Here is an 8,150-nt window from a genome sequence, read left to right as displayed (position 1 = left end):
TCTTCAGATTACACATTTTCTTGTCCTATCTACAGTGGAAGTTTTGACATAATTCTGACCTACCTCTTTAGATACATACCTCATATCTATGAGATGCCAGGTTAGTTTGGAAAAGGCAGTCTTTTGAGAAGATATGTAAGGAATGCAAGTAGTTAAAAAAGTTGTCATCCTAACACATCTATGACTAAAGGATATTTTTATTAAAAAAAAAAACAAAAAAACTATTATTACACCAAAGAAAATAATTTCATTCTTTAGTCATACCATGTAGAACAGAGCTAGGAACTGTAGTCAAAAAGAAACATTATTGAGCTCTATGCGTAGGTATTTGGCCCAATACGTAAGCAAGAAATCCTTGTTTCTTGGGAGAGTAAGAATCTATGTTTAACAGGACTTTTTTATGAAAAACAAACAAACAAAAAACACCTAAATTGCTGAAGACTTCAGAATGGTTCCGAGAATTCTATTACCATTGCCTTAACCACTCTCAATGGATACATTGCTGGGAGCATGCATACATGCATGCATCCATTCATCATCACAGTGAGTCCCATTTGCCTTAGTAAGAAATGTGTTCTGTTGAGAATGTCTTCAAGGATGGTATAATGATTAAGAAACCAGTCTTAAGTCAGGTTACTTGGGTTCACATTCTGACCATGCCACTTATTAGCTGGTGGCCTGCAGCAAGTTACTTTACATCTATGCCCCTCAATTCGCACATATGTGAGATTGGGACAATAAATATATCTACCACGGTTTCTTTAAATGAATTAAATGAGTTAATATTTGTAAAGTACTTAAAACACTTTATGGCCAAATGTAAGGACTATATGTGCTTGTTAAGTATTTATAACTGAATCATGAACATTATTATTCCACAGTAGTTAGTCTTGTTAAATAATGTAGAGATATCTCAAGATTTCCTTTACCACCTATGTTCATATATAAACGAGGCCTTTAAAAAGAAAGCAGAAATACTTGGAAGGTTGGTCTGTTTGCAACTATTCCCTTTTGGATTAGCCTCAGAAATTCATCCTAGATAAAAACCATAGAGATGGAATAACTGGATTCCCATGTCTGTAATGGTCACAGGATCTGGGTCATTCTAATTTCCCGTCACAGATGGGCCAGGTAGGAACTGTCGTATGAATCAATTGTAAAGGCATTTTTCCCAGGTTTATCCTATAGGAGCAGAAACAGTTTCCCCTTTACAGTCACCAGACATTGCTTTTCAGCAACATCTCTTGAGGACTTATCAGAGCTACAAAGTGAAGGAGGCAATTTTTTTTTCCTGACCATTGCAATTGTAGACATTTACTCAACTGATATTTCTATATCCTCTGGTACAATTCAAAGACAGCCTCACAAAGAAATATCCCGTTATGGTTAAAATGTTTTGGTAACTTGAGAGGGAGAGATGTATGCTGGGATCTATGTACTAGGTTTGTGGGTTGTTTTTTTTTTTTTTGGTAATTGTTTGCCTGTAGCAAATCAAATTAAGATGAGGTTAGCTTGAAGTAGTGGGTGCAGCAGTAAAGGACTGTTTTATCGAATACTGAGCTACCCTTGCCCATTTTGCTATTACTAATACAACATTAATGTTCTTACTAAATCACAAAAACACCATGCAGAAAGTGTTTATAGATATTCAGCAATTAGCAGAGACCAATAATTCCTATTTATGGAATAACAAATAAAACTAAGTGATTTTTTAAAATCTCAGTACATTTCAAACAAAATGTGTTATATGTAAGTTTTTGGCTTATGGGAGATAAAAAAAATTGTGTTAGACCTTATGTGCATAATATACTTTCTTTATAATTTATCCTGGCCCTAATATAACCTTTGGTGATAAAAGAAAGCAGACTTCACAGGAAATGCATAGCTTTGGAAAGGACAATCATAGTATCAAGAGCCAGAAATACATTCATACTAAATGCCTTATATAATTAGAGTTAATATTTTATGACAACAATGGATTCAGAATAATTATAAGTACATAAACTTATGTTTTTGAAAAAAATTCATTTCTAAGTAATTTTGAAGGTGTTTAAGAGTTACCATTTATTTTATTCTCACTACAGGCATTATTGCATTTAACCTTCACAGTAGTGTGATGAGACAGGGATTATTTCCATATAGAAGGAAGACAACTGAGGGTCTTTTTTTTTGTAGTGAAATAACAGGTCACACAGATTAGTAGCCAACTCAAGATCAGCCCTTGGCTGGATGATATTCATAACCCATGCTCTTAACCATTACTTATAATTACTGCTTGCTTCTCTGGAAATCTTAAATTCATCATTTTCTTTACCATCATCAGCAGCAGCAGATAAACATTGAGTATACGTAGGACACATTGCTTCCTAGCCAACTTTTTATTCATAGTAAGGAAAAGAAAAATAGGGGAAATTGAAATTCAGAGGTAATTTTCATTTTTACTATTAGGCAAAACTGGGAAAATTCTACCATAATGGAATTTTTCATTATAATATAAAGAATAAGAAACTTAGTAAGTGAACCATATACTTGAGAGAATTAATGTTTTCAAATAGATCTAGATTTTGTAAGAAGGCTATTTGACCTCTTTGTTATAATAAATCTCTTATCTCAAAGATAATATATGTGCTATGGCTTTAATTTGATTCTCAGAGTTTATGACCTTGGATTACAACACTAACATAATATTATACTCAGTATTTCACACTACAATGTCCATGTCTCATCTGTGTGATGGAAAGGTTGAAGATGTTAGTACAGAGCTATATTTTGGAACTCTTCCTGGAAAATTTATTAGCAACTTGATGTGATTTAATAAGCTTCAGAAATGTTTTAAGCATCAAGGAATGCTCAGTTTTGCCTATCTCAGTGGTTGAAGTTCTGTTAAAGAGCCATTCATTCACAGCTTGAAGATTTAAACATTGAAGAATTATTTACTAAAATTAAATTTTCACAATAAGGGTAACTATGTGAGTGATAGCATTTATTGTCCATACTAGGACATATTTCCAGGATAAACCCAATAGGAAGTCAGGATAACATGTGTAAATCAGGATTATCCTAGGCAAACTGGACAATATAGTCACCCTAAGTCTAAGAAGCTACTAATTAGCTTCTTTTTTGAGCTCTAGATGAAAATTTGGAGAGAAGACTCTATCTAAACATGATTGTAATACACAGGTACTATGGGAGTAGAATATCAAAGATAAATTTCACACATTACATAAATTTGGTGATTGATTAATCAACACGAAGTTCATCAGTAAAACTGAACTCACACAACTTGACTTTCACTTTTTGATATTGGATATTTAGTAATTTTGTCAAAGTGCCCCCTTTTTTACCCCTCCTCCTAAAGGAGACTGAAGAGTTTAATAAAATATAAAATGGAATAGTCGGAGGCATTGAAAAGTCAACATATAAAATGGAATAGTCGGAGGCATTGAAAAGTCAACAAAAAGTGAGGAGTTACTGCTCCAGGATCTAGAGGAGGATGAAGACCAAGAGAGACTAGTTCAGTTTTGAGAGTTTCTTAACCCATGGGAGCGATTGTCCATGTTAGAAGGAGCACAAAAAAAGGCAAAAGAAGAAAAAAGGAATCTAGAACAAGTGGAATAAATAGAAAGTACTTGGTAGATTTTAACTCAAATTTATCAGTGATTATATCAAATGGAAATGACTAAATGATCCAATTAAAAGGCAAATACAAAACTGTCAATTCAGATCAAAAGATTAAAACACAAGTGTATATACTGTTTAAGAGAAGTTCATCTAAACTATAAGAATAAAAACTGAACATAAAAAATAATGAAAAGATACACTATGCAAACACTAACCTAAAGAAAGCTGATATAATGATATTAATACTACAGAAGAATTTGCAGCAAAAATTATTGCTAAGGAGGAACATTTCCTAATGAGAAAAACATTTAATTTCTCAGGAAGAAACCACATAATAAGTGACTTTCATTGGTGCTTGCATGCTACTTCCATTTCTACTAGAATTAGTAAAGATAATATTAAGTTCTCACTACGGTCAAGCAGTATTGTAAGCATTTAACACATGCTAGGTCTCTTAATGCTCACAATCATCACCCAATGAGCCAGGCTTAGTTATCTTCATGTTTTATACAAGGAGACTGAGAAATGAAGAGGTTGCCCAAAGTTACAGAGCTAAATAAGCAACGGAGGGAGGATTAAACCCAGGCAATTTAGCCTCCAAGTTATGAGAATAAATATTTGAGTAGCACAAGCCTAAATGGACCAAATAATTTTTGGCTTCCCCTCTGCTACACATTTCAAACCAGTCTGCCATGGATGGGGTAACACCTAAGGCATGCTTTTCTCTCAGCATCAGATATTACTTTAAGTCCTTCTCCATCTCTTCCTTGCAGAACCCCCTAAAAAGTGGAGATTTGGTATTTTTTCCTCATGATTGAATTCACATTTCTCTTGAACTTCATTATCCCAAGAACAGCTGAATATTCTGTGGAGAGGACATCCCTTTAAAACTTTTCTCATTAGACAGGAAAAGCTAAGAGCTATAGTGGAGGGATGAATGACCTTATTCTAGACTGTTTTTCTATACTGGGGGATGTCTCCAACTAGCTAGATTATAAGTGAATGTAAGTCATCCGTTCAGGAATTCTTTGCTACCAGTCAGCTGAAAACATTTGCCAGGAAAAATTTCTGTTGCATCCCTTACACATACGCACACTCACTCACTATCCTCTCCTTTCCTAAACTTTGCTATTCTTCACTGTCTGAACAGAAAGAACCATGGTTTCCAGGGCTTATCTTATAAAAATAAGTCATTGTGTTCTCTTGTGTCTATTTAGGCTCTATCCAGTTCCAACTTCCAGGAATGAGGCTTTTGAAAGGAGGGTATGAGGTTATGTGTGTTTCTGGTAACTACAGTGTTGTTCCTTTTTGTGTGCCTTCATGACAACAAGGACAATATCTGCTTTTGTCCAGTTTAGCTATCCTTAATAAGTAAAATAGCAGCAAAAATAACATTTGTTGAATAAACAAAAGAATAGAAGAATGAACAAACCTTTGTGACTTCATTTTCTACTACTGCCCCTCTTGCTTACTTCACTGCCACTATATTGCCCTCTTTTTTCTAGTCTCGGGTCATTTGCACATGCTATTCCCTCTGTGGGAAATGCTCTTCCTCCAGCTATCAGCCTGACCAGCTCTCATCTCTTATAGGCTTTTACTGAAATCTCGCTTTCTCAGCAAGTCTTTCCTATCTATGCTAACTTAAATCGTACATCCTTGCCTCAAAAATCTCTTTTCCTCTTGACTTTTTTCTTATCACGGCCTAACATACGTTAAAATTTTAGTGATTGCGTCTTATTTTGCCTGCCTCTCCAGGATGTCAGTTTCATAGGGGCAGTGATTTTTGTCTTTTTTTCCTTACACCTATGACATTTAGTATGTGCTCAATAAATATTAGTCAAATGAATGAATGGAAAAAGCAGATATGCAGGACCTATTTCACTAAGGTTGAGGCCCACAATTGGGGATCTCAGTTCTCCAGATTATCATCTACTGCTTATATGCATCTTTGAGAAGTTTCACTTAATTTATCCAAGCTTCAGTTTCTTTAACTGTCAACTACGGATAATAGTAATAAGGAACAAAAACTAATAATAGTAAATAGTAGACAGGGAAAATATCACGGAATAATTCTGAGGGTTACAAGAGAAAAGGAATGTGCACTAAGTGGTCTACTGATGTCAGCAATTAAGATCTGAGAGATGGAAGAAAGGGCAAGGAAGGTTCCAGGTTTCTCTCAGGAATAGAAGGATTGATTGTCTGACATTCCAATCTAGATTAGAAAATGCATTCTGTTGAATTTTGCTAAGCAAATATTAACTTCTCTTTGTCTTTTCAAATACTAGCCTATATATTTAAAAAAAAAAAATGCAGGGTGTGGGGCATCCTGAACTTAGAATAGAGTGTGAAGGAGAGGGGGAGAGATTGCATGCACATCTCATTCTCTCAGCAAGTCTTCCCTATCTATGCTAACTAAAATTGTACATCTTTGCCTCAAAAATCCCTCTCTTCCTCTTGACATTTTTCTCTTATCACAGCCTAATATACTTTAAAATTTTAGTTCTTGCATCTTATTTTGTCTGCCTCTCTAGGTTGTCAGATTCACAGGGGCAGTGATTTTTGTCTTCCCCCCAACCCCCGCCACACACGCCTAGGACAGTGCCTGGAGTAAATTATTTTGGGAGTGAATCAGTCATTGTAGTATTTGTTCACTTTGTTCCACTATAAGAAATTTGATATTTCATTGTACTACCATACCTGATGTCAAGCGAGCATGTAATACCTAGGTGTACGATAATTGTCACCACAGAATATTTCATGAGAAAATTTTCCTGACAGTGTTAAGCAGCAGTGTGAAAATTACTCAAGAGAGAAGTGCACTTTTTAAAAAATTAGGATAATTTCTATGTGAAATATTAACTGTAATGAATATGACAGAATCAACCTTGATGTATCTATTTGGACATTTTCCACATCCCAAGTGGTTAGGCTAACACCAATTAAAGCATCACAGATTGCTATTACTCTCTTGCATTATTATTTTCATGAATTAATTTTGTTTTAAAAATGAGACCTTTTCCAAATGAGAATAAATTTAAATATCCAAGGTGCGAATGTGAAGCTGATGTCAAGACCCATGCATATCTATAATTTCAATACTGAAACCACAGAATCAGGGGAATAATTCTAGAAAAATTAAAAATGGAGGACCTGACCTTTTGGGTCACTTAATCATTCCCCTTGCTATTCATGGAGAATCTAAATAGTAGCTCTTATTTTCCTTCTCCTGAAATTATCACTTTCCTTTTATATTAATTCACTTATTCTTTTATTGGTTCATTTGTGCATCCATCCACCCATCTATCTATTGTTTCAATCTTTCACTTAATAAATATTAGGTATCATTTATGTGCCTGGAATGATGCTCAGCACCAACAAAACAAAATATATGCTAATATTCTTTTTTCCAATATATCATAGTTGAGTGGGAGAAATATACAGGTTAATAAACAATCATAATATGGTGAGATATATCTTAGAAGTATGGACAAAGTGCTGACTGGCTGAATCACAGGGATTATGAACTATGAAGTGGTAACATTTCTTCTGAGGTTTGAAAGAAGAGTATTTTAGGCAAAGGAAGATGGGGAGATGAAGCTGGGTGGGTTGAGGTTGAATCATGAAGATGATTTAATATACAGGTTAATAAACAATCATAATATGGTGAGATATATCTTAGAAGTATGGACAAAGTGCTGACTGGCTGAATCACAGGGATTATGAACTATGAAGTGGTAACATTTCTTCTGAGGTTTGAAAGAAGAGTATTTTAGGCAAAGGAAGATGGGGAGATGAAGCTGGGTGGGTTGAGGTTGAATCATGAAGATGATTTTATGTAACCAGAAAGAATTTTCTTTTTTTTTTTTTTTGGTAATAGGACACTAATATAGGGTTTTCTTGTCATGATGGTGGTGGCAAAGAGGAAGAGAACTACAAGATACAAGACAAATCAGGAGGACAAATTAAGAGGTTATTGCAACTGTACCAACCAGATGGAATAAAAGCCTTGATTAAAATAGTGAAAGTTGGACAGAGAGTTGGGAACAGATTAAAATGATGACTAGGGTCTAGAAACTAATTAGAGATAAAACATATGGATAAAACTTATGTTATCATTCCAAATATTCAGTGGGGGTATATGAAATTAAGAACAAAGATTTTGCACATTTTTGAACAATGTGAAGAAAATGGAAGTCTAAGAAATGTTAAGTGGTATATTTCTCCATCTACTTCTTGTTTTTTTTTCTAAAGAGTATGAAGCTTCTGTACATTTTCTCCATCTTCATCCTTCTGCCTTCAGTCACAATAGTCCATGGCAAGTCATGACACTGACTCATGTCATGACTGTGTTGGCTCTGGCATATCTAGATAAAGTCAAGTAAACATGGTGACCAGAATTCAAAAGTTCTGCTCTTCCTCATACCATCATTTTAGTCTTATAGTTTGACAGAGAGGCAAAGGTTAGCAGTGAAAGGGATCTGTTCTTATTGCTGACTCAAGTTTTTTTCAAAACTAGGAAATGGCTCTTT

General features: G+C 34.6%; 1 protein-coding gene across 1 annotated transcript in view; it reads left to right on the top strand.

Moving 5' to 3' along the window:
* Positions 1–7,678, top strand: part of FAM19A2 (family with sequence similarity 19 member A2, C-C motif chemokine like) — a 373,701-nt gene extending 366,023 nt beyond the window's left edge. Inside the window, exon 5 of the mRNA XM_015598408.1 lies at positions 7,499–7,678. Within this exon, the coding sequence (XP_015453894.1) occupies positions 7,499–7,678 (180 nt within the window). The remainder of the gene's footprint in view (positions 1–7,498) is intronic.
* Positions 7,679–8,150: the final 472 nt, after the last annotated feature.

This window comes from Pteropus alecto, unplaced genomic scaffold (assembly GCF_000325575.1).
Source record: "Pteropus alecto unplaced genomic scaffold, ASM32557v1 scaffold76, whole genome shotgun sequence".
NCBI classification, from domain to species: Eukaryota; Metazoa; Chordata; class Mammalia; order Chiroptera; family Pteropodidae; genus Pteropus; species Pteropus alecto.
The sequence above is the reverse complement of the archived record's forward strand: the minus strand, read 5'-3'. Positions and strand labels throughout refer to the sequence as shown.